Source organism: Wickerhamomyces anomalus, assembly GCF_001661255.1.
Source record: "Wickerhamomyces anomalus NRRL Y-366-8 unplaced genomic scaffold WICANscaffold_2, whole genome shotgun sequence".
In the NCBI taxonomy this organism is placed as follows: domain Eukaryota; kingdom Fungi; phylum Ascomycota; class Saccharomycetes; order Phaffomycetales; family Wickerhamomycetaceae; genus Hansenula; species Hansenula anomala.
Window position 1 is genome coordinate 387159 of NW_017567111.1, and position 25636 is coordinate 412794.

Consider the following 25636-nt stretch of genomic DNA (forward strand, 5'->3'; position numbering starts at 1 on the left):
TTGTTTTTTTTTTTTTTTTTTTTTTTTTTAAGCGATGATTCATCGGATTTTATTTTTTTTTCAGTCACCGCTCGAGTACAAATGTTTTGACGTAAAACTTTTGGATAAAATCTACAACTTTTCTAGACCAATCAACCTTCAAAAGACATAAATATCTTTACTCGATGTCTAGTGTCTCTCTTTCATCCTCTTTCAGCTCTGCAGGCTGGATTGTCCAAAAATTTGGTGGTACCAGTGTTGGTAAATTCCCAGAAAAGATTGCAGATGACATTGTCAAAGTGTATTCAGAAACCAATAAAGTTGCAGTTGTGTGTTCAGCTCGTTCCTCCAAAACCAAAAGTGAAGGTACCACTTCAAGATTACTTAGGGCAGCTGATTTAGCCTCAATTGATGGTGATTATGAAAAAATCTTAAAAATTGTTCGTGATGACCATGTTGAAAATGCAAAGAATAAGATAAAGGACTCTAAAATATTGGCACAATTAATTGATGATACAAATTTCGAGTGTGATCAAGTTTTGAAATTATTGCATGCTTCACAAATCATTGGTGAAATTTCACCAAGGACTTTAGACTCAATCATGTCTGCTGGTGAGAAATTAAGTTGTTTGTTCATGGCTGCATTATTTAACGATCGCGGTATTAAAGCTAAATATATTGATCTTTCATTAGTTATTGCCCCAGGTTTGGATTTATCTAGAACTGGATTTGATGATGCTTTCTATAAAAACTTGACAGAATTATTCACTGAAAAAGTTCAAGAACTTCAAAATCAAGATGTTGTTCCTGTGTTGACTGGTTATTTTGGTATAGTACCAGGTGGGTTATTGAATGGTGTTGGTAGAGGTTACACTGATCTTTGCGCCGCTTTGATTGCAGTTGGTGTCAATGCCGATGAATTACAAGTTTGGAAGGAAGTTGATGGTATATTTACTGCTGATCCACGTAAAGTTCCAAATGCTAGATTGTTGGCATCAGTTACACCTGAAGAAGCTGCAGAATTAACATATTATGGTTCTGAAGTTATTCATCCATTCACCATGGAACAAGTTATTAAGGCTAAAATCCCAATTAGAATTAAAAATGTTGAAAACCCAACTGGTGAAGGTACTATTATTTATCCAGATGATGTTAGTAGAAAAGGTGAAGCTACACCACCACATCCACCAATTAGTGTTTCAAAATTACCAAACAGTGTCTTCCAAAAGAAGAAAGCAGCTACTGCAATCACTACAAAACATGATATTATAGTATTGAATGTTCATTCAAATAAGAAAACATTATCTCATGGGTTCTTGGCTTTGATCTTTTCCACTCTAGACAAGTATAAATTAGTTGTTGATTTGATTTCAACTTCAGAAGTGCATGTTTCCATGGCCCTACAACATTCAGATGATGAAAATGCATCAAGAGATTTGAAAGAGGCAGTTTTAGAATTGAGAAAATTAGGTACAGTTGATGTTACTAAAAATATGGCTATTGTGTCATTAGTTGGTAAACAAATGAAACAATTCATTGGTGTTGCCTCCACTATGTTTTCCACATTAGCTGAACAAAATATAAATATAGAGATGATCTCTCAAGGTGCTAATGAAATTAATATTAGTGCAGTTATTGATGAGAAAAATGCTATAAAGGCTTTACAATCAATTCATCAAAAGCTTTTAGAACAACATCAACAACCAATCTTGAATGAAAGAATTTCACAATTGAAGTTAGAAGAATAATCCTACATATTAATATAACATAACGGAACTTAATGATAAAAGCAAAAAGTGTCGAAAATTATCTTATTATAAATTGTAGTTTCTTTATTTAAAACACGAATATTTGATCACCAGCTTTTGAAACAGGTTTAGCCTTTTGGAAACCAAGATTAACAGCGGCTTTTTTAACAGAGTTAACCATTGGTGGAGGACCACATAATAATAATTGAGTTTTATCAGTAGCTGCAGGAATGAATTGGTTTAATAGTTCTGGGGTGACATAACCAACACCACCATCCCAATTTGGACCTGGTCTATCTAATAAATAATGAACTTTGATTTGTGGATGATTTTGAACAATATGATCTAATTCTTTTTTCAATAGAATATCAGCTTCAGTTTGATTACCATAGATCAACTGAACTTGGGTTTTATCTTCTGGATTTGAAATAATAGCATTAATGATTTGATACATTGGTGTAATACCCGTACCACCTGCAACCATACCAAAATGGGTACACATATTTGGAGTATATTCGAAAAAACCTTTTGGACCTCTAACATCAATACTATCACCAATCTCTAATTCAGCAATATATTTTGAAATGTTACCAGTTGGATAAGATTTGATTAAAAGATCGAAATAACCTCTTTCGGCATCATTTGAAGTTGGAGTGTATGATCTCACGATATCTTTACCATTAATGTTTGCACTTATTGAAATATGTTGACCAATTGGTAACCCAAGAATATCAGATGGTTTTGGTAAACCAAATCTATAAATACCAGAATTATGTGACAAGATTGTTTTTTGAATCAATGGGAATTTTTGGAATTTTTCTTTATTTAATACCTTGCGTTCTTTGGATGATAGAAATAAGACTGTTGAACCAATTATGGCCAACAATGCAATAGCGATTGCAATGATTGGTAATGACATGATGGTGGTTTAGCAGGTTAACTAGTAAGAAAAATCAATGAATTGAGTAGGAAGGATCCAATTGACCTTTTATAGAAATTGACAGGTTGATTGTGGTTGAACCAAATTGAGGAGGAATCAAAGACGTTGAAATCAGGTTTTCTATTCCTTTATTGGAAAAAATTCAGAGGTGAAAAAACTAGGAAAAAAAGCCCAACACAAAACGCGTTCGCGGTACGAGTCGCGAATTTTACTTTTCGCGAAAACTATTTTCACAGAATGCATTCGCGAACAAACGTGATTATGTAATACAAAGAGCGAGAATGACCGAGTTGTGCTTTTAATGTTGATTCAAATACAAATAAAATGCTCCAGCTTCTTAGTTATAGACAGGCAGCTGCCTAGCAGCCTGACAGTTTCCTTTAAACCCCTGTTTGTCGCAGAGGCATGTGCTTAGCAGCTTATCACGCACAATTCTGACACTCGCGGCAGCTCTGATTTTCATTTGCTGATAAGGAAAAGGCCTTGAGAAAGAAAATTTTGTTAGCGAGAGTGGCATAACCAACAACAAAACCATGAGAAGAAACAACATCATCAGCAAAAGCATTAATAACACCAACTGTACCTTAGTCAAAAGCAGCCACTGTACCTTTGTCCATTGTGCCATCTTGTGTCCTTATAAGTCCAAAACCCTGCCCTTCTGCTGAACCGTATTCCCTAGAGGTGGCACCATAGTACAGAACTTTCCATGTCTGACCAGGACAGCCCTCCAAGAGGCTACAACTCATCAAATGTCAAGCACAGAACACATTCACTATCAGGCGCTCTATCCATCTCTCTAGGGCTAAGCTCATCCTATGGGAACAACTACAACAGTGATCCAAACCAATACATTGGAAGAAGTTTTGTGGGAAGTTATAAACAGGTTAGACCTCAACCTAGTGAAAGTGCCATATTGAATAACAACACTTCACTTCATGAACAAACCGCCACAATCGCTAATGATGATGATTTATTCTTGGATGATGTGAATGAAGACGCTATACAGAGTGACCACACAAGTACAGTCGGTATAAGTGTACAACAAGATGATGTTAATGAATCTACATCCCTACTACAAAACCAACCTTCAAGTGGGTATTATTATGATAATGATGATATAGAGGCACAATTCAAAACCGTTGCAACCCCACCAAGCCATCAGCATAACCTGAATGATAAAATCACATGGCAAGATATGAAACCTTTGAAATTGATTGGATATTTACCAAGTGTGATATTAGGTTTATTATTAAATATTCTTGATGGGTTATCATACGGTATGATTATTTTCCCAATTGGTGAAAAAGTGTTTTCTCATCTTGGTTCTGCTGGGCTATCAATGTTTTATGTTTCTTGTATTGTTTCACAATTGGTTTATTCATTGGGTGGCTCAGCATTTGGTGCTGGTATCGGTAGTGAAATGATTGAAGTTACTCCATTTTTCCACGGAATGGCTCTAAGTATCATGCATGAGATTGGTGAGGATCAACCTGATAAAATCATTTCCACCACTATCACAACTTATGCTATAAGTTCAATGATTACCGGGTTAATTTTTTTAATGTTGGGTAAATTCAAATTGGGTCAACTGGTTGGATTTTTCCCTCGTCATATCTTGATTGGTTGTATTGGTGGTGTTGGTTATTTTTTGGTTATAACAGGTATTGAAATCAGTTCAAGGCTAGGTGCTTTTGAATATAATTGGGGTTATTTAAGTACTTTATTACAAGGTGAAAATCTGATCAAAACTATAACACCAATACTATTAACTGCTGGTTTGGTTGTATTACAACATTATAACCATAATTCATTAATATTACCATCATATTTCATTGCAGTTTTCGTTTTGACCCATATTTTAATCATTTTAATTCCATCATGGGATCTTCCATCTTCAAGAAAGCATGGCTATATGTTTTCTTCAGGCTCAAATGGTGAATCATCAACAAATGAAGCTTGGTATGAATTTTATAAATTATACAATTTCAAAATTGTGGAATGGTGGATTATTGTTAAACAAGTTCCTTCAATGCTTGCTCTAACTTTTTTTGGTATTTTACATGTTCCAATTAATGTTCCAGCCTTGGCTGTTTCAACAAAACAAGATAATGTTGATGTTGATAGAGAATTGATTGCACATGGTGTTTCTAATCTATTAAGTGGTGCAATTGGTAGTATTCAAAATTATTTGGTTTATACTAATAGTTTATTGTTTATTCGTGCAGGTGCAGATTCAAGAATTGCTGGTATCATGTTGGCAATCGCAACTTTTTTGATATTAATCATTGGTCCCGTTGTTATTGGATTTATACCTGTTTGTGTGGTTGGCTCTTTGATTTTCTTATTGGGTTATGAGTTATTGAAAGAGGCTGTTTGGGATACTTGGAGTAAAGTTTCCACAGTTGAATACTTAACAATTGTTGTTATTGTGCTAACTATGGGTGTCTATGATTTTGTTATTGGTATTTTAGTTGGTATCATTATTGCAAGTTTCCATTTCCTTTATGAAAATACCAAAATTCCAATCATTTATAGTCAATACACTGGTGAAGTGGCAAGATCAACTGTTATTAGACATCCCCTACAAAAACAATTTTTAAGTAAAATTGGGAAACAAATTTATGTTTTGAAATTACAAAGTTTTTTGTTCTTCGGTACAATTGGTAAAATTGAGAAAACTGTTCGTGATTTGTTTGAAGAGGAAAATTTACACAAGAACCCAATAAGGTATTTGATTTTAGATTTCAAAAATGTTTTGAATGTTGATTTCAGTGCAGCTGAAGGGTTGAATCGTATCAAGAATTTTATTATTGAACAAAATGCTTATATGATCATTTCAATTGGTGATAAGGATAATATTTTAACATCATTGAAAAATGTTGGTTTATTCGATCATGAAAATGAAGCTATGATTTCTAAATTACAAGTTTTCCAAGACTTGAATGCTTCTTTAGAATGGTGTGAGAATGAATTTTTAACTAAATTTAAACAATATCAAAAATATAAAAAAGTTGAAGCTTCAATGTCAATTCCAACATCATCTTCTGAAGATAATCAACATTTACAAGTCAATAAATACGCTGCTTTACCAATAAATACACCAAGAAACACAAATTTCATTAAAGAAGCTCAACAATATATCAAAAAGGAATCAAGCATTATTCATAAACCTTTAAGATCAACTTCAACTTCCACCAATGTTGAATTACAAGAACCATTACCATTATTATTATTTTCATTACAAGGATTATCAAATAAAGATGAATCGTATTGGAAGAAATTGGTTCCATTTTTTGAAAAAAGAATCATTAATGCAGATGAAGAATTACATATTGCACCAACAGAGTCATTTTTCGTTTTAATGGAGAGTGGTGTTTTAACAGTTACTTATTATATTAATTCAAGTGCAAACATTTATGAAACTTTATTACCAAGAACAATCATTGGAAGATTTAATGATGATGTTGTTAGAAAAGATCGTTATAAATCAGTTTTGAAAGCTAAAGCTAATACCACAATTTGGGTTTTGAATGATACCAAGTTGAATAACTTGAAACAAAACAAGATTGAGCTCTATAATGAATTATTGTTGATTGTTGTTAAATTGAATGATGAAAGATTTGAGAATATCACAGGTTACACTTTGATTTCAACATGATGATTACACTTGTTACAATCAGCGCGGGCCGTGGTGTTGTTTGATCGCGAATTTAGCAAAATCATAGGCATATAGCAAAAAGGTGTCAAAATCAGCATATTTTAAATTTTTATATAACTTTCCATTCATGTAATAGACATTTGGAATCATTAATAATACAATCCATCACAGTAGCTAAAGATGTCTTCGCCATTGGATAATTATGACTTGCCAGATATTGATGAACAACTATCAGACAGCGAGAGTGCTTATGAAGGTAATGCACAAGAGGCAAAAGGATATGAGAAGAACCCACTGAAAGAATCAGGACCTCCAGATGATCAACCTTCAAGAACAGAATCATTACATGAGCTAGAGAAACAAATCACAAAGAACAAAGTGCCACATCATGATGTTGTGAACCCAACAGGAGACAATGCGCTATTCCCAGAAGAGTATCAAGTGGAAACAGACACTGGGTTGGTTAGATCCACAACAGCGCTATCTTTACAAAAATCAAGATCAAGACAACTTTCAAATCATAGTACAGATCATGATAAAGCAGGTGGAAGCCCTGATGAGAATAAGGATTTAGGTAATGGCCTGACTAAAGAGAAGCTGGACAAGGCTGTTGAAAGGAATAGACGGGCGCTAGCGAAACAGAAAAATGGGAAAGGATTCTTCCATAAGCTCAAGGGAATATTCACATGAGCTGAGGTTCTCAATAAGCCGCTATAAATATATTCTAGATACAAGTGATACAAATAATAAAAATCGTAGACAAGCTGTCTTTGTAATGCCTATTGTTAAAACGTGACCTCAAAGACCCCAGATTTTCTTAACTACGAAAAAGAAAAGGACTTTGAACGTATCCTTCTAAACAAACGGTGAACTTATTATTCTTGAGCCACCTCTTTCAGTCCATGCTGACAATTAAATCATGTGTATCCTACTGACCACGAATGCTAACAAGGACTATCCCTTTGTTCTTTTATCAAACAGGGATGAATACTTCAGAAGAGCCACCCAACAAGCTAGTTTCCATGAGTACAACCATACAAAAGTTTTATCACCATTAGATATGGCACGTAAGGATCATGGAACTTGGTTAGCCCTGAATCCCGAGAATCACAAGTTTTCTATATTGGTCAATTTCAGAGAAGGTATCAAAGATGTTATAAATCCAGTATCTCGAGGTGTTTTACCATTGGATTATGTTGTTTCCGATAGTGTTACGAGGAGTCAATTTTTGAATGAACTAAGTACTAATTATAATGACAGTGAGTTGTTAACAAAGATTGGAGGGTTTAACTTATTGTTTGGAGATTTGAAGAATAATTCATTTGATATTATTTCTAACAAGAATAACTCAGATTTCAAGATCTTTACTAGAAAGAATGAATATCATGGATTATCAAATTCTTCGTTTGATGAGCCTTGGGAAAAAGTTAAATCTGGTGAGCATCTTTTACAAAAATTGACTGAAGATTATAATAAGAATGACTTTATTGGGAAAGAACAATTTGTTGAACAATTATTTGACTTATTGTCGTTAAATACATTGGGAAACATTACTCAAGATTATCAAGGAAATTTTGAAAACATTAGAAATACTATCTTTGTTCCACCTTTAAAAGTCAGGGATTATAATAGAAATAATCTATTGGCTGGTGAATATTACGGTACAAGAACTCAAACTATTATTTTGGTTGATAAGTTTGGAAAAATATCATACATTGAAAGAAATCTACATTCTTCTGATGACTTGAATGAAACACCACAACTCCAATCATATGAGTTTGAAATGAAATGAAAACAAAACACTAACTTATACATATATATGAATCTAATGAATCTAATTATTAAAATACAATTCATTCAAAGCTTTTGTTGTAGCCTCTGCAAATTCTTCACTTTGTTTGACGCAAAAACTATGAACCATTTCATCACTATTTTCGACAAAAGCATTTTCGACACCCTCCATTCTTTCTGTAATCTCTTTTTGAGTCTCATTCGTTACCCAGTGATCAACATTACTGAAAAAGAACCATTTGGGTATTGTTGTTGTTTGTTTTAAAAATTCATTTTCAAAAAAATCCCAATCATTTTGAATTACATTCAATTCCTCTATAGCTAGTCCAATTGATTGTCTTATATGTTGAGGATTTGATATGAAGAGACTTGTTGATTCTAAAGCATGAGCTGGTGGGTTTCTCAATGTTTGTGATAACAAAAACCTAGTTATCCTTTCAGGAAGATAACCCAATAGGCTACTTAATTTGGCCAGTAGAATATTTAAATAGGGCAAGATCTTAATCAATGGATAAGCAGTTCCACCTTTTTCAGATTTATGAATATCAATTATCGTAGGAGTTATGAATCCAATGAATTTAAAATTCACTTTATCCAACAACTTCAAAACAATTCTTTCCACCATCCAAGAACCAACAGAATGACCCATTATCAACACATCACGATTAGCGCCAGCGCCATCACTTAAAAACTCTTCAATCACTGCAACTTTATGATCTATCTGACCTTGCAAATCAACAACCAAATCAAATTCATCACCATTAAAACCATCTGGAATCTGGTGACCAGCCTGAGCTATACCCAAGATTTCCAGAGTTTTGAACTGGGCTCCCAATAGTTTGAAATACGGAACGTAATAACTAATCACACCAGGGTTCCCAGGAATGAAAATTAGCAAAGGCCCATTGGCAGGACGGGCTCTAGGCAGCTGGTGATATACCGATGTTGGTAACTTGACACCAGCAAATGATTTAAGCATTTTCCAACCCACCAAATACTGAGCTTTGAGTCTAGTTCCACACTAAATTGTAAAAATTGGCTCTAAAACCAGCATCTGTCATTTCAGCCTGTGTCGCTCGCGTTTGGGCCTAGACTCGACGCATGTAAATTTTCAGTTTAAACAAATAACAAAAATATAGAGTTTTAGTTTCCTCTGAAGTTTGGGAAAACATTGTCTAGTTTAATTGAAAAACAAATACATTTGGAAAAGATTATTTGGTTGAATTCATTTACTCTTGATCATCCACAAGTGCTGTGAGGAAAAAAGAACAAACATGTCCGATGTGAGTACAATTCATTTCATTGGCATTTTGATGGGATCCACTGACAATAGGTAACCAGTACAAGAGAAGAAAAATCGATGAAAGCGGTGGTGGTGGTGGAAGCTTGATTGCGGCAAATAGAGCAGCTAAGGAACAACAACAACAACAAGAAAAAATCCTTCAATACCTTCAGAGAACTACTGCTCAAGATGGATTAAATGCGGCGGATAATGATGATGTTGTCATGGAACCTGAGGTTTATGATTTAAATTGGTTAGAGAATTTATCAAAGGAATTAAAGACAACCGTTCAACAGAATTCTGATGTTAGAATCAAGTATTCAAATGATCCATTGAAGTGAGTAGTATCTAGTTAAGATGGTGTTGAGAATGGCATACTAACACAATTGTGAACAGATTTTTGGACTCTGAAACTAAATTGAATGAAATTGTCAAACAAATATCAAATATCACTTTAGCTGAACTCCCCTTATACAATGATTTTATAAGACTAAGTGGTGAATCCTTATCACAAATCATCACACACCCTAATGGTGATATAATTAACCAATTTATAATAGTGTTCAATGATTTAATTGATCATGAATATGAACAAGATCAATCAATATTATTACAATTTATCAAGACACAAAACATCGTGAATTTCTTGCTGGAATACTTGAAAATTCTTATAGATCAAGATGATGAAGATTCAAAAGATGTACAAATTACAATATTAACTATTTTCAATGAATTGACCAACTATGAAGATGACGAACTTCGGAAACAATTGATTGAATTTGATCAACTTACTCAATTTTTCAATGATTCAGTACGTCAAATATCTACAGTTGAAGGGATTTCTTATTATGATGAACTTGTTACTGATTATTTATTCAAAATTGTTGATTGGGATAAACTACGGTTTGTTGCTAAACACGATTCTGCTATTGAAATTTTCCTAATACAATTATCACATTTTACCGAGATTCAACCTGAAGAAGGATCCACTCAAGAAAATTTCGTTGAATCCATCATCTCTATATTATCTATGGTTTTAACTTCAAAAGATGGTCGTTCAAAATTTCTTCAACTTGAAGGTTTTGAACTATTGTTGATTTTGATAAAGAATGGAGATTGGGGATTCAAAACATTTGTTAAACTATCCAATTATTTGATTGAATCTATTAATGATACTAATAACGTTGAGTTATCAGTATCCATAATTGAATCTAACTTCTTTTTAAATAATGTTTTCAAAATTTTAAAGCAAAATCATAAAGATCGTGATGAAATTTATCAAATATTGAAAATTTTGGTTAAATTGATAATTTTCTTACCGTTCAACTCTGATCAAAGAATAAGGTTGATCAATAAGTTGGTTAATAAGAACTTCAAGAGTTTAAATGTCTTGTTGAAAATTGAATCAAAGTATGATCAAAATGTTTCAAAATTAGATGTCAATTCAGAACAAACATATTCCTTTGATGACCAATATTTAGAAAAGATTGAAAATGGGCTAGATATTTTACAACAGATTAGTATATTCAAGTCATGGTTGTTGATAGAGGATGAGAAATTGAAGAATGATATGATTCATATGAAGCATTTCAATTTGGAGAAGTTGAAGAATATACTGAATGGTTATAAAGATGAATTAAAATTCAATATTGAAAACACTGAGGATGATGTTACCAAAAATGAGTTCTTTGAGTATATTAATATGATTAATGAGTTGCTAGCTAATCTATATACGTGAATGAGTGAAAAAAAAGTGTTTGTTGATAAATTTAAAGATTGTAAAACTTCCCTATCAGGCAACTGCTAAATCTGTCAAATTGCAGAATCAGCTTTCCCTTTTGGGCATTTTCAAGATTACGTTTTTCGCTTTCGGGTTTTCGTTTTCGCTAATTTTTAACAAATTTTTACACATCAGATTTGAAAATTGACACACACATTTTTCGAAGCAGCAGTTGATTGAACAGAATGATTATCAATCCTTAATTTTCAAGATACTATTCAATTCATAGACATTCACACATATACCTCTTGAACAAACCGAAATAACCGTCAATTAAGTACACAATACAACACATTTGAGGTCTAAGGAACCGGCTACATTCTTGAGTGAGATAAGATTTGAAAAGAGCTTGATCCCGGCTGCATTAATTGGCGACTAATTCCGTCTTGAAGGTATTAATATTTCAAGTACATTCGGTGATTATAGGTCAATTTTAATGGAGGAGGAATCTATTGTGACACAAAAATTATATTAATTAGTTTATTGCATGGTCTGAACCAAAATTTACATCATGAATTCCATGAAAAGGAATGGATTGCGAGTTTTCGTTGATCAAAATTCAAAAACTGAAGAATCAAGTAGTGATGATGGTGATGAACGTGGTACTCCAACCCAATTGAAAGAGGCTGCTAACATAGAAGAAGGTGTTGAAGTTCCTGAGCGTCAAGGACTGCTGCCCCATTGCCAGATATCAATGACGACTTAAATAGTCCAGTGTTTTTTGAAGATAGTAATAGTTCATCACATAGCAGGACACAATCATTGGAAAAAGTGATAACAATGACATCGTTACATAGAACAAGAACAAGTTCCTATAATAATAAGACCACAACACCAACACCATCAATTTTCAATACGCCCAAGGCTGATTTGCATCATGATTATACCCACACACCTTCGAGCTCAATAGTTAAATTAGAATCTGGATTGGTGACACCTGTTAGGGAAAGACTATTGGAGGAGGATGACATGGAGCACAATAGATTAGAATATTCACCAACAATAACAATTGATGAAAGGTTTGATGTTAAAGTGGATATACCTTCGGAAAAGGCATTACCGAGAACCACTGAGGATAAAATCAAATTCTTTGAAACTTTCCAAAAGAAAGAAGCTCAAGAATTTGATAAAACTTTGAAAAGTTTGAAAAAAGGTGGTTGGATAACTTCAAAAGATTTATCATCATTAGAAACTAAGAAACATAATCATTTCAAAAAATGGGAGATCAAAATCAAAGAGTTGAAGAATTCTCTAAGGCACAAGAAATTACAACAAGGTATCCATGGTACTCCTCCTATAAGTTCTGCTGCTAGTGGACCTGTTACACCTGGTGGTCATATTGATGATTTCAGCTATTTTAGTCCAAAAATAAAAAATGATGTTGAGAATTTTGAAGGTGATAGATCTCCAAACTTGCAAACTTTGGAACAACAGTTTTCAGTACTGGGTATAAGTCAGTGAAACCAAAGCAATACAAAACAGTATATCAGTGGAAATGAAAATCATAGAGTTCAATTTGGGAATATGCTGTCATTTATAAGCTTGAAATTTGGCGAGTTTCAACCCATCGTGTTTGGCGGTTGTAAAGGGAATTCTGATAAAATTTCAGTCAAGACAATCAAAGTCAAGGCAATCAAGATGAAAGTGAAAAGACTTCATTTCCCAATCAGAAGTAGAATCTGGAACATGAGTCCTTCACAATTTATATACCTACACTTTTCTAGACAACTTTAATTAGTCCCAGTTCCCTCGAAATTGTGACTATCAAGGTTCACAGTCACATAGGAGCAAGAAAGTTTAGCTCAGTTTTAAGGACCCTTCATGTTGCCAATTATTTTCAATAGCTTTCAAAGACATCCACTATAATTAAAAGCAATCTGTAATTTAATGTTGCGATATAGTTAATTCGAAGTAAATCCTTGTCATGTAGAATAACTTAACCTGGATACTGCACTGGGTGAAACATCTCGAATTACGCAATAATTTTGTATCACTTTACGAGCGCGTATACGCACAATGTAGTCTGCCTTTTAAAATCAAGATTAAATATTGTAATCAAGCTGTCTATAATTAATCCGCAGCTTGTTGACCACACAATATTGCCGGTATAGGTTAGCACAATGTAATATTTAATCGTGAGTAAAAGATCCGGAGAAGAACGATAAAGTCCTAGCTAGCATCTGGTCTCCCTCTGTGTCTCAGAATGCCCATGAGCTGGTGCTTCTTTGAAGTAAAGATCCTACTGGAAACTGAATTCTGGAGCGGCCTCCTAGGTAGGGTTCACTGAGGTAGGTACTTATTCTATTCAAAAGCTCAGAGAAGGACAGCTCACGCTTGAAGGTGGAATACATCATACCAATAACAGTTTGAGAAGACAAGAGACTTCTATGGACATATCAAGTTGAAGTCCCTGTATAATATTGGTTATCAGTAGTGCCATGATTTATATCTTGTGTAGATTCTAGGGACTAGCTGCCATGTTGTTAGCGATGAAGTTGAGTTAGTCCAACTCTAGAGCCGGGCATGTTATTAAAACCGAGAAGGACGTTAAAAATTTGATTCAAAGCAATCAGATAAGATCGAGAAGTACATTAAACAGGCAATCTGAGCCTCCTTATGCTACATCAATACTTTTGAACCACTAGTACACCTTTCATAACTTTTCTGAATGTACTGTTGGTTTCTTTTCTAGAAGCTCTCTATCTTGCACATCAAATTGATTCCCCTGGAGATTTCATGCAAGGAAGTTTTTTTTACCCAGTTCAAGAATTCCTCGCCAGTTGTCAAACAAGCTTCTGTGCAGCGGTTGCACTAAAATAAACTGTACAACAAAGGACGGACCAACAGAGATCGCAACTTGGAATAAAGATTCCATAAACATTTATAAACTATATATACCCTTCTGTTCTTTCACCAGCTCACAACTCACAAAAGCTTTCAGCTGCAGTTCCTGAAAATCTCACCTGCCAGCAGAAACAAATTTGGCGAAAAGAACGAAAAAATCAGCAGTCGACGGTGGAAACGTTTCTTTTTTTTGGACGCGAAAAGAAAATCACAACATTCAAAATCTCAATCTCGATAAAATATTTCAATAGCTGATCATAACGAAACGGTTGCAAAAACTTTCTTTTCCTTCTTTTCATCCCTCAACAGATATATTAAAGAGTTGATACCCTTCATTACCACAAGCTTTAAAGTTCAGCTCACTCGTTTTTGAGATTTGGTTAATTTAGCAAACCATTTCTGACGTGCTACATCAGTGTTGTTACGGACAGTTCCCCATAAATCGTTCAGAAAAGCATTCGAGAATTTCAACAAGCGTGATAATTTAATTGGAAACATTCCTGTTATCAACCAATTCTACTGCTGCTGCTATTACTCATTCACCTTCCAAAGTGATAACCAGACTTGTATATCATTTGATAGGTTCCATCCTTCCAACTGGTTACCATCATCATGCCTTCCAAGAACGTTCCTAGTTTGGAGAATCTGGTTAACCAATGTTGCGAAAATTATTATTCAAAATTAAATGAATCAGTGGCTGATGAGCTAAACATTTCAAAACAGAATAGTAAAGAAAGCCAAGACTCTGAAAGAGATAAATATTATTCATATTCCAAGTTTCAAGAGTTTATTAGCGCCTCACATTGTCAAGAGAATCTAAAATTCTTGATAGAGATTTATCATTATGAAAAAATTTGGAACAAAACTTTCAAAAGGCAATCATCAATATTGAAGTGTAAAGATGATGAAGCTATGAATTTCCCACCATCAAATTCAAGAAAGCAAAGTGTTGCTACAATCCGCACTATGAATTCAAGAAGATCAAATCGTCATCCATCAATCATGGAAGAAACCCCATTACAATTAATTTCACCAGTACCGTCAAATAAACAAGATGAACAAACCAGTTCATTATCCACAACAGAAGATGATCCAATATCTCCTGTAACGGCTCCTACCGAATCTGATCACGGTTTAAGCCATAATGATTTGGATAAGTTAGTTCAAGAACTATCACTACCCAAAATTTTAAAATCTGGAGATGACATTGATACAAATTCATTCTTAAATCAAGATCTTGCGAAGCATGGAGCTTATGAAACTCCAAGAACAAGAAGGTCAATTTCACAAGCTTCAACTTCACCTACTAAAAAATCTACAGAGATTTGGGATTCATTATTCAAGCCATCTTATATTTGTGAAAATGATGCAGAATGTGCATGCCATACTAAAAATCCAATAATTGATGATCATAGTGAAAATAGTGATGAATTTAATGAGGCTATTGAACAACAAGAAGTTTTAGAACATTTGAAAGAAGAATTAAGAGAGAAGTTTGAATTCATAATCAGCAATTATGTTGTTAACAATTCACCTGAACAAATCAATCTTCCAGATACAGTATATTCAAATCTTATGAAAGAATATGAAAATAACAAGATTTTATATCACTCACCATTAACTTTATTACCTTCCAAAAATGTTGTTCTACAACTATTAAGGGAAAACATTTATTATAATTTTTTGGTGGATCAAGAAAATTTGATTAATAAAGAAAATTCACATAAAATAATTAAAAAGATGGACGAAATGAAGCTATCTAACACACCATCATCATCAACACTTCCAGCTATACAAACAATCAATACAACAAAGTCCAAAGAACTTAAGGTTCAACCTCCAAAACCAATTTCAGTCCGTTCAAATTCCTCAGATGAATCATTGAAATCAAAAACGAACACTCCTATCTCAACAATCTCCAATTTCTTAAACAAATATCATATCAAAATCCATCACTCTAATTCATCATCTTCATTAGTGACACAATTAACCGATAATTCAAGTTCAAATTCTTCAAGCAGTCAAGCACCATCACCAATTTCAAAATCATTACCTAAAAAATCATCAACATTCTCATCATCAACATCGTTACCTGGAACACCATCAACATCCACATCCACATCTCGCTCAGATAAATTCCAGCATAAGCATTATTCACATAGCTCCAAGTATGTTAAAGGTCCTTGTGGTATAGAGCCCAACATGGCTGATTATGATCCACATCCTCCAACTGAAAAACCTCATCATCATGCTTGGGCAAGAATGACCTCAAAATTCAAGCATAAGAAATGAATAGCTAATATTGTTTTTTGCCCGTTATGATTATCTAATGTTCTCGTTTTGTTAATAGTTTTATCATGTATCTTGTACTCTTTTAATGATCAATAGATTGTTTTCACTCATAGAGGTTATAGTGTAGTTTCCTTATCTGGTGTATTTCCTATTTTGGTGATTTTTCTTTTTTATTGTAATGTTAACATGATTAATCAACTCCAAATGAATTATCTGTTCTCTTGAATTACAAATATGGTGTGACTCTGGCGTTGTTATTGCTTTGCCAATCCATATTCCCATCTTTTGTTCTCATTATTTGCAAATCTTCCCCTGCCAGCCATTTCATTTGTTCTAATTTGAAATTCGCGATAACAATTACAGGTTTTTTTTTGTGACAGAAAATTTGAGTAATCCACAGTTTATTTAAAGCACTCCTGTCATAAATGAACCCAAATAAAATCACAGGTTTCTTCCGAATATTCATCCATTGTTAATGAATTGCAACTACAAACGGTTTTAATATACCATAATGAGTGACATTGGGTGGCCAAAAGGTCAGGAATCCCTGGCGTCTGAGAGCTCCAGCTCTTCTTCAAACCGAACTCCACAAACTCCACCATCTGCAACTGCATCTGCTGCTACTATTATCTCTGATGAAGAGCTGAATTCAGGTCAACTAGCTGACAAAGGAACTGGAATTACTTCTTCAATTGTTGTTGATCCACCAGAAGATAATGAGTTAAGTTCTGAACAAAGTTTACCCTTATCACCACCTGCACACATTCTGAAGAGGTTGACTCCTTTGAAAAGAGTTAGAAATTCAAACACTAGCCCTTCTAGCTCTTCTGCTGTCTTTCCTGATTCTAATACAGGCTCACCTCCAAGACGGAAAACTAAAACTCATAAACCAAGAACTCTGAGTGCTACGGAAGTTGTGAATAAAGTCACAAGACTGCAAATTTCAGAATCTTTGAAGCGTGAAGAGAAAAAAGAGGCACTGAAACAGAAACTTGAAAAGGCATTGAAGAATAGAGAAGAAGTTAATAAGAAAAAGAGTGAAAATGCCAAAAAGTTTATAGAAAATTCAAGAATTTGGAATTCATTTTTGGAAACTCATGATGATTTTAAATTGCAGAATTCTGATGAAGAATTGGAAGTTGATGCTGGTGAACCTGCAAATGTCAACAATGAGTTCAGTGGTACACCTGCTGCTGGGTTAACATCCTTCTTGATCCGTATAGATGATGTTTTGAAGATTCAAAAATCTATTAGAGCACATTTCTTCAAATCCCAAGTCAACACAAAACCCCCTTTATTAAATGTTTTACAGTCAAGTGACGTTTTGAAAAAGTTGAATGAAACTTCCTTTGATGATGTTCGAGGTTTAATTCTAGAAGAAAGCTCAAAGAGCCTTATAAGGAATTTTTTACATTCAATTGGTGCCCCTTTGATTACACCTCTAGAGAATTCTACGCTGGTTAGTGAAACCATATTTTTATTAGCTATTTGTCTTCTTCATGTCAAGGTGAATTGTTCTAAATCAAATGAGTTTGATTCTTTGTTTAGGGCAAAACTAGGCGAGGATGCTAAAAAACATTATGAGGGATATCGCCATCCAACTTTCATGAGGTTGCACTATGATGATGATGAGTTTTCAAATTTCCTTATTGAAAAGCTAACAAATTGCTCAGAAAGACTCTTAAAATTTTTCAAAATTTTGATTGATCAAAGGAAAGTTGTTGATTTCAAGTATTATGACATGGATAGATTCAATTTCTTGAAGGCCTGGAGACAATATTTGGAATTGTTTTTGATTTTATCTGATGATCGTGATACAAAATTGTTGCATCTGTTGTTCAAAGCAAATGATGTTTTGGTGTCTTCACTTGCGATCCAAGAGCATATCAATGAAAATGAATATATTGGTTTTGATAATCATGAGTTGCAGAGGGTAGTTGGCTGTTTAACTGAAACGCTTTTGGATCAGAAGAAGGAAATTGTTGCCTCTGTGAAGTATTTATCTAAAGTGCAACCGCGTTGGGGAATTTCTTTTTCATATAAAGGACATCGATGGCTTACTAGAGGATTCACATTGGAACAGAAAAGATCGCAACTTTATGAAACATATATATTCTGGACCTCTTCTTCAGGCACTGCACTAAACATTATACCACCGGCTCTCCCAGGCATCACCACAAATGAGTGGAGAAGGTACTTGTTGTTAGGTGTTTACCGAAATTTAGACAACTGGGTTAAAAATTTAACAAAATATAGAACATTGGTCGCTCCTCGGACTCTTAGAAGTGGTTTCAGAAGATCATCATACCCATTTGCGGCTCAAATATCAAGTTCTAGACACACTAATGTGTGTTATAGACCATCTATTGAACATGTTAATTTTGCATTGAAGATTGAAGATGATTTCAATATTTTATTTGAAAAAATCATTATTTGTCGTGAGATAAAAGAAGATTTCAAACCAGTTGCATCCTTGATTGTAACAAAATCGTTAAAGTTTTTGCGGGACTTAAGTTGTTTATTGACAGATCATCATCAGCTTGAGTTGTTTTATGAATCACTTGCTCAAATTTTAGATTCAGTGAGGAAATTTATTCCTTGTGAGCTTGAGAATGAGATTCCATTTGAAACAATATCCAATGAAATTTATGACGATTATGGGAAGTTCGAAGTTTTCATTTATTCCTTTTGTGTGGTTTTGAAGACACTTGGTGCAGAAAAGTATACAGCTTATTCGAAATTTGGCATTTCCAAAGATTCATTGAATAAATTTGAGGTTTTGGCTAAAAGTTGTGAGCTGAAAGTTGATATTGAAAAAGTTGGTAATGGTGAACAATTTGATGTAATACTTTTAGCTTGGAGAGGCTTGATGATTGAAATGACTAGTATCTGGATACATCACTTCAAAACATCAAGAATTGCATTACACCGTAAAACATATGGGTTCATTGATAGATTTTATTTTTCAAAGTATATTTTGCATCCTGAGTTTGATTTGGATGTCTTGAGAAGAAATTGGAAATTTGAGGTTAGAAATACTTGTATCAGTCAATTCATTGAAGTTGAGTCTCCATTAAATCACTCAGTGACTTGTTTACGAGCAGATAAAAACAAAATGACTTGTGAGTTCATCATGGCCAAAATGTTTGATTTAATAAAGAATGGGTCTGAGAAATTGAGATTGCCTTTAACATTTGATGTTTGTCACCCTTTTATAATTGAACAAGTGAACAACTATAAGTTGATTCTTCAAGTTATATTTATCCAATTTGCAGTGGACTATTTCTTGGGTCATACACCCCTTGTTCTCACTGGTGAAGAAAACTTAAACAATGGTATCGATTATGACACAATGAACAAATCCATTATCAAACCAAATATTCCTAAGCTTGGCAGATCAATATTTAAGTATTTCAAAGATGAAGATGTTATCATAAACCCAAACTTTATGTTGGATGATTGTGATATTCAAAACATTTTGGAAATAATAAAGACCCATATTGAGGATAAAATTGCTAATGATCCAAGAACTAGAGATCTTTACTCGCACTCTGGAAATTCTTCAGATGGATATGATAAACTTGCAAGAAATAATTCAACTGAGAGTTCATTGGCGGGGGTTTTGAAAAAGATTAAATATTATCCATTCCTTGCAAAACAATGTAACACTGGTTTTTATTTGGGAGTATCACAACGATGGAAAGCTGAAGGTTTCAAAGGTATGGATGGGTATGTTGAAGGTGTAGAAAAAGAATTTCATGCGATGGCATTTGAAATGAGGAAGATTATACGAGTGAGTTGTTGTGTTTTTGGTGATTTGATTTATTGAGACACCAACATGGTTATGGGCTTATTGTCAAGTCTGGATGAAGAAGTTTTGAAGTTTTGGAGTTTAGAAACTTGCTGGTTGTTTATCATAGTTCACTCTTGTCAAGTTTTGGGTATAATCAAATGATGGAAAGGTTTGATTTGGTAATTCATAAAATAGGAATGAGTGAATGGTTTTAAGGAATATTTTTAATAAGGATCAGTCATCGTGCTCGATTAAATAATTTTATAATATCATGTTTAATCAACGAACTTCGTACGCGTAGATACTAGAGATTATCTATATAAAACCATTTAGATCGCTGAAGACACAAGCAGCTACTTTGAAATCATAGCCAACTTTCCAGTAGATTTGTACTCTGGAAGATTGCCTTCAATTGGTGCCTTAGTCTATTAATAACCATCTTTACATTTGAAGCACACTCGACTGATCATTGATTTTTGCCGAATCACTATTCCTACAAACGAATTACATCGACTCATAACACAAGCTCTCGAATTTGAGAAAGTACTGGTTGTGCTCTTTCATAAGCATATTATTTTATTATTTGAAGTATTTGAACCCTTTTATTACACCAAAGTTGATACTGGCTCGCTAGGTACAGTAAGCTCTAGGCTGACAATCGTTCTCTCTAGGCGGGAGAAGGGCCTGTCCGGGATCTGGAAATGCCGACAGGTTTTATTCCCGAACAGCGAAGTGAAGTTTGAAAAATTGTAGTTTTTATGTTCACAAGACAGTAATCTCTACAAGATTCAAAGATCTGTAAATGGATCATGAACTTCAAATCTCAAAATCGCATTCTTTATTTAAGCACACTAGGTGGCCTAGACTGACCAGAATTTAGTACCCATCGATCCTAGGTACACTGGTTAAATAAACTATATCATGGAAGCATGATTTGGCCAATTCAGACCCCTTCTAATTATAGACGAGGCAACCTCAAATTGTTTGCGGGAGTTTAAAGCTCTGAAACATTTGTACAACTGTTTACAAAAAGGAAGCAAACCAACAGCAAAGGAACGTACTACGTCTCACATCAACTTGGTTACATTAGTAGCATATCAAGGTCATACTTTGTGCTCCAGGCGCTTACCAAGATCAAATTCAACGATCAAAGTTCAAGAGATGACTTGTACAACCACGGGGACAGCTCTCGTAAACTTGATCCAGCTTAAATTAATTTATTATCTTGACTCATGCCAAGTTACAGCTTAACAACCAAATCTTCACAGAATCCAGCTTTACAATTGCAAATGTTATATTGGATCTGATTCAAAAACAGCACGGTTTAATGAATCTTAATTTAATACGTACATTTTATCACAGCTTTTGCGACAGAAGAAAGAGTACTACAGTGTCGCTTAGCTTTGTACAAGCTGTGCAAGAGTAACAAGTTGGAGTTTTTTTCAATAAATCATAGCTTGATTGCAACATAGATATAAGACATGCTAGTGCACATCTACATATGTAAATGAGCTTTCAGCTTAGACATTGCCGGCTGGATTTAGTCGGTTTTAATGGCTCTTAAACAGCTAGTTCCTTTATCTGATTGACTCTTTCACGATAATTTGCCAATTCATATAGAAAGTAAAGCATCATGTAGCTACCCAAAACAGTGGACGTCTTAGCTTGTGGTTGCTTCATCACCATATGTTACAAGTTTGATAGAAGGTGTCAACTCTATGTAGTGTGTGTAATACCTATTGATTCGCTCAGATGAAGTTCTGCAGCTCTCGTTATAAGCTTTAAGATTTTGAACAACAAGAGATGTAGTTATGATGATGATGTTGGCGGCAATAACAGACAATAGACGGGAACTGACAAAAACGAAAACTTGAAGTCCTGCTTCTTCACCAAATGGTCTTTTATCAGGCTTTTGTGATGAGGATCAATAGAACAAATGTGATCTTTCTTGAGTAAAATGTTTCTTTCAAAATGTTTTCAATTGTTCAAACTTTTCTTTCAAATCTTTGAATTTGAGAAGCCTAGGTGCAAACAAAATATGGCCTTTTCCTAGCACTTGACTGGCGATCCAACTAAAAAAAAAGGGGGACTGAAAGGCACAAACAGGCACTTGATCTTTAATGTGTTGTATTTGAAGAGGTTCTTGAGATACAAGTTTATCTTTTTTAATCAAATCTTTTCTCTGAAATGCACCACTTAAACCTGTACAGGTTTTTTTACGGGATTCCAAGTCTATATAAAAAATTTAAACCACCAAACTCGAAGCCTTTTTGAATTTACGGTGACTCGTGAGTCGTGACTGGCGCTGATTTAAAATTCGGCATTTGAGCAAGTCAAGTAGTACAAAATTAATGGGCTTATGAGTCGGTACATTGGGTTAAATTTTGAAACCAGGCAGCCTAGAAACACTTCTTTAAGTCAACCTGCGACAAACACACCAAGAATTACATAAAAGAGGGTTTTGTTGAGTAAAATAATTATACGAATTATTAAGACATTTAATTTTTACCAGGGCATTCGGTGTTTCAAAGTTACAGTTGACTCCGTGAAGAAAAAAAGAATCACAATAGGAGTTCTACTATACATGAGAGAAGTTATGACAACTTATAACTTGCCACATTCATATGTTACAACGAGTAGAATACCCTAGGCTGTAAAAGATGAAGGTGTTGTAGCCGTGTGGTTGGTTGTGGCGTATGAGCCTATAATCACAAGCTCTTGTTCCGTGGGATATGAACAAATTGATCTGTTCAGCGTGGGACTGAACGGATGCTGTTGCAACGTTCACCATCGACAAGGAAAGTTGAAACAGGTGTGCCTTGGGAAGGTGCCGAAGTACTTGTGAAAACAGAACCAGACAAGTTCAAGATTCAAGTTCAAGTAGATCACCATGAAAATTGTACAATGCTCAACTCAATGTCAGAATCTAACAGATCAACTCCAAACGCTCCCAAGAGACCAGTTGCTAGACATGCCTGTTTAGCGTGCAGAGAGAAAAAAATCAAGTGTGATGGTGAAATTGCTCCACAACCTGGTGAAAAAGCTGGTGAAGTCAAACATCAACGTTGTTCCAATTGTAAGCTGCTAAATATAGAGTGTGTGTTTGTGCGAAGTCTACGTGGTGGTAGAAGAAAGAAACCTCAGGATGGCAAAAGTACAGAAAGCTCAACTCCAGGTGGATCTACGCCGTCAGGGATCCCAAAAGCACCTTCATCAACTTCACAAAAACCTACAAGCATCAATTTACAGAATTTACAGAGTCTACAAAATGGTGGATTCCTTTCGCAAAGCCCAGCTGGCTCAATTGCTTATAGCATAGCTTCAAAATCTTCAACGGGCAAAAGTTTGGATCCACCTGCCAACATCATGTCCAATGTATCATCACCATACTTCAATAATGGGAACATGTCACCTCTTGTGACACCGGGATCTGAAAGTTCAGCCAATACATCCTCTACATTGCAAGAAAAGGTCCGTGCTCTACAGCGTGAAGCTGCCAGTATTCAATCTCAACTATGTGGAGAGACTCCAGAAACTCCATCAGGCTCATCAAGAGGTGCTTCTGATTATTATTCATTACCACCACCTCGCGGAGAAAACAACCAACACCAACAGCATTCATACCATCCTCATCATCCACCACCACCACCGCCTCAAGGTCCACATGGATTTCCACCTCCACCACCGTTGATGCATTCTCATCATTTCCCACCACCTCCTCCGCCTTTTGCTCATAATAGAGATCCAAATTATAGAGAGTGGGAAGATAGTTTCCATGGATCATCATTACCTCCACCTCCTCCACCACCTCATCATCATCACCACCATCATCATGCTGCTAGTCCATACGACCAACATCCACATTATCCTCCACCACCAGGTCCACACCCACCTCCTCCACCAGGACTCCAAGGAGAATCAACTTTACCTCCAACACATCGTTCAGAATATGGTTCAAGTCGTGGTAGTTATCCAGATGACAATGATGAATTTCAAAGGAAAAGAACATTTTCCAGCAGAGGATCAAAAGAGACACAAATAACAACTCCTGGTACCTCAATATCTAGTCATAATAACTCGCCAGGTGTTTTGAATGCTATTTCAGTATCTGACCAAGAGTTGGAATTGTTTGACTTGCCAAATTGGAAGACAACTTGTATCCTCATTGATTTGTATTATAGATATATTCATCCAAGTCGTCCTTTTTTACAACCAAAACATAGATTCGTGTGTCATTTGAATGTGAGGAAAGATGCATCATTATTACATGCTATGTTTTCTTCATCATGCCGTTTTGCAAGTCCACAAATGATTCCTAATCAAAACCTAAGAGATAGTCAACATTGGTATTTTCTTGCTGAGAAATTCTGGGATTTATTAGACTTGGAGTCATCTTTACAGGCCATGGTGTTATTATCGGGCTCATTGGGTCCTGGTGGCTATGTCCAACAGGCTATTGAGGGATCTGAAAGATTACTGAGGTTAATGAACTTTAATAAAGTTTTAACAACTTTACAAATAGATACTGATTATGAAAGTTATGCACAGGTTGCTACGAAAAGACAAATGTTATTGAGGGAAGATTTGTTGAGAACTATTTGGGGTAGCTGGAAGCTTAATGTGTTTCTGAGAATCAATAGAGGTTTCCCATTCAACCAAATATCCGATCAACTATTAGGTTTTGAACCAAATTTGCAATTCCCATCTTCAGATTCGGCTTATAATGTCAATTTATCCTTATTTGATACAAACGATAACATTAGCCCAAACTCATTAAAGTATAGAACTTGGAAAGATATTGAAGAAGAACTAAGACTGGCATCTACTAATTCTGCGGTTTACAAGAGTTTCAATGATGCTGATTTAGTTATCATGGCAATAAAAACCGTTGAGGATATTATGAACACTATTTGTCAAGGGAAATTAACATTAGGTGAAGTGGTATCGTGTAACTCAAAGATCAAATTGATTCAAGATATCACTAATAGTTCATTATATCAAATATCACATATCAAGAAGAAAATTCTTATATTGAACGTGTCCAAGATTTTTGGTCTATTTATTTTGGCAGTTGCAAAACTGGTTATTAATGTGACACAATGTGCTTCATTGCTATTGATCAAACCACATGAAACAAACTCAAATACAAATCCAGATGATGTTTTCAACTCATTATATAAACTTTCAGTTGATGATATTTTCCAAGCTTGTTTGAACACAAATGAAATCCAATTGCAGCATTTCATTGAAACATTTTTATCAGCTTTGGAAGGTGTTAAAATGCTTGAATTAGGTGAAGGTAAAATTCCACAGAATGATAATGCTGCTTTCCCAATGGATGTTGTTGCGGGCCCATTAAATTTCACCCCAGCTGGTGAAATTAATTCTTTAAGATCTCAAGAGAATTGGTGGTTAGATGCTATTGAAGAACCAGGGAAGGTATCTTCAGCCAGGGTTGCTTATGATGAAAGGTTTCCTGATGTTTGGTGTCAATATCCTGTTTTCTCAGTAGTGGTTGTTGCTAATTCG

At 34.6% G+C, this 25636-nt stretch overlaps 12 protein-coding genes across 12 annotated transcripts; 10 read left to right on the forward strand and 2 right to left on the reverse strand.

The window, feature by feature from the left end:
• The first annotated feature begins 499 nt into the window (after positions 1–499).
• On the forward strand, positions 500–1770 carry HOM3 (aspartate kinase). Its single transcript, XM_019186198.1, has one exon. The coding sequence runs from the start codon at positions 582–584 to the stop codon at positions 1725–1727; it is 1146 nt and encodes a 381-aa protein (XP_019039912.1). The 5' UTR covers positions 500–581; the 3' UTR covers positions 1728–1770.
• Positions 1771–1815: 45 nt separating this feature from the next.
• On the reverse strand, positions 1816–2646 carry CBR1 (cytochrome-b5 reductase; the record flags this gene model as incomplete). Its single annotated transcript, XM_019181501.1, has 1 exon — positions 1816–2646. One exon carries the CDS (start codon positions 2644–2646, stop codon positions 1816–1818), a length of 831 nt encoding a protein of 276 aa, XP_019039913.1.
• Positions 2647–3862: 1216 nt separating this feature from the next.
• VSB1 (Vsb1p) lies at positions 3863–6325 on the forward strand (the record flags this gene model as incomplete). Its single annotated transcript, XM_019181524.1, has 1 exon — positions 3863–6325. One exon carries the CDS (start codon positions 3863–3865, stop codon positions 6323–6325), a length of 2463 nt encoding a protein of 820 aa, XP_019039914.1.
• A 180-nt stretch (positions 6326–6505) lies between these two features.
• On the forward strand, positions 6506–7015 carry WICANDRAFT_61274 (uncharacterized protein; the record flags this gene model as incomplete). The annotated part of the gene is made up of 1 exon (XM_019183146.1): positions 6506–7015. One exon carries the CDS (start codon positions 6506–6508, stop codon positions 7013–7015), a length of 510 nt encoding a protein of 169 aa, XP_019039915.1.
• A 229-nt stretch (positions 7016–7244) lies between these two features.
• Positions 7245–8117, forward strand: WICANDRAFT_61275 (uncharacterized protein; the record flags this gene model as incomplete). The annotated part of the gene is made up of 1 exon (XM_019183147.1): positions 7245–8117. The coding sequence occupies one exon, from the start codon at positions 7245–7247 to the stop codon at positions 8115–8117; it is 873 nt and encodes a 290-aa protein (XP_019039916.1).
• Positions 8118–8159: 42 nt separating this feature from the next.
• WICANDRAFT_77387 (bifunctional triacylglycerol lipase/ester hydrolase) lies at positions 8160–9095 on the reverse strand (the record flags this gene model as incomplete). The annotated part of the gene is made up of 1 exon (XM_019184548.1): positions 8160–9095. One exon carries the CDS (start codon positions 9093–9095, stop codon positions 8160–8162), a length of 936 nt encoding a protein of 311 aa, XP_019039917.1.
• A 295-nt stretch (positions 9096–9390) lies between these two features.
• On the forward strand, positions 9391–11136 carry WICANDRAFT_77388 (uncharacterized protein; the record flags this gene model as incomplete). The annotated part of the gene is made up of 3 exons (XM_019184549.1): positions 9391–9399; positions 9458–9735; positions 9795–11136. The coding sequence occupies 3 exons, from the start codon at positions 9391–9393 to the stop codon at positions 11134–11136; spliced, it is 1629 nt and encodes a 542-aa protein (XP_019039918.1).
• Positions 11137–11535: 399 nt separating this feature from the next.
• Positions 11536–12639, forward strand: WICANDRAFT_103907 (uncharacterized protein; the record flags this gene model as incomplete). Its single annotated transcript, XM_019180392.1, has 2 exons — positions 11536–11822; positions 11867–12639. Exons 1-2 carry the CDS (start codon positions 11690–11692, stop codon positions 12637–12639), a joined length of 906 nt encoding a protein of 301 aa, XP_019039919.1. The 5' UTR covers positions 11536–11689.
• A 1995-nt stretch (positions 12640–14634) lies between these two features.
• On the forward strand, positions 14635–16314 carry WICANDRAFT_61279 (uncharacterized protein; the record flags this gene model as incomplete). The annotated part of the gene is made up of 1 exon (XM_019183148.1): positions 14635–16314. One exon carries the CDS (start codon positions 14635–14637, stop codon positions 16312–16314), a length of 1680 nt encoding a protein of 559 aa, XP_019039920.1.
• Positions 16315–16825: 511 nt separating this feature from the next.
• WICANDRAFT_61280 (uncharacterized protein) lies at positions 16826–20143 on the forward strand (the record flags this gene model as incomplete). The annotated part of the gene is made up of 1 exon (XM_019183149.1): positions 16826–20143. One exon carries the CDS (start codon positions 16826–16828, stop codon positions 20141–20143), a length of 3318 nt encoding a protein of 1105 aa, XP_019039921.1.
• Positions 20144–23016: 2873 nt separating this feature from the next.
• WICANDRAFT_99432 (Zn(II)2Cys6 transcription factor domain-containing protein) lies at positions 23017–24149 on the forward strand (the record flags this gene model as incomplete). The annotated part of the gene is given in 2 exon segments (XM_019186690.1): positions 23017–24047; positions 24067–24149. The coding sequence occupies 2 exon segments, from the start codon at positions 23024–23026 to the stop codon at positions 24147–24149; spliced, it is 1107 nt and encodes a 368-aa protein (XP_019039922.1). The 5' UTR covers positions 23017–23023.
• A 166-nt stretch (positions 24150–24315) lies between these two features.
• On the forward strand, positions 24316–25459 carry WICANDRAFT_89870 (uncharacterized protein; the record flags this gene model as incomplete). The annotated part of the gene is made up of 1 exon (XM_019186199.1): positions 24316–25459. A coding segment is annotated over exon 1 (595 nt), but the record flags the coding sequence as incomplete, so codon positions are not given.
• Positions 25460–25636: the final 177 nt, after the last annotated feature.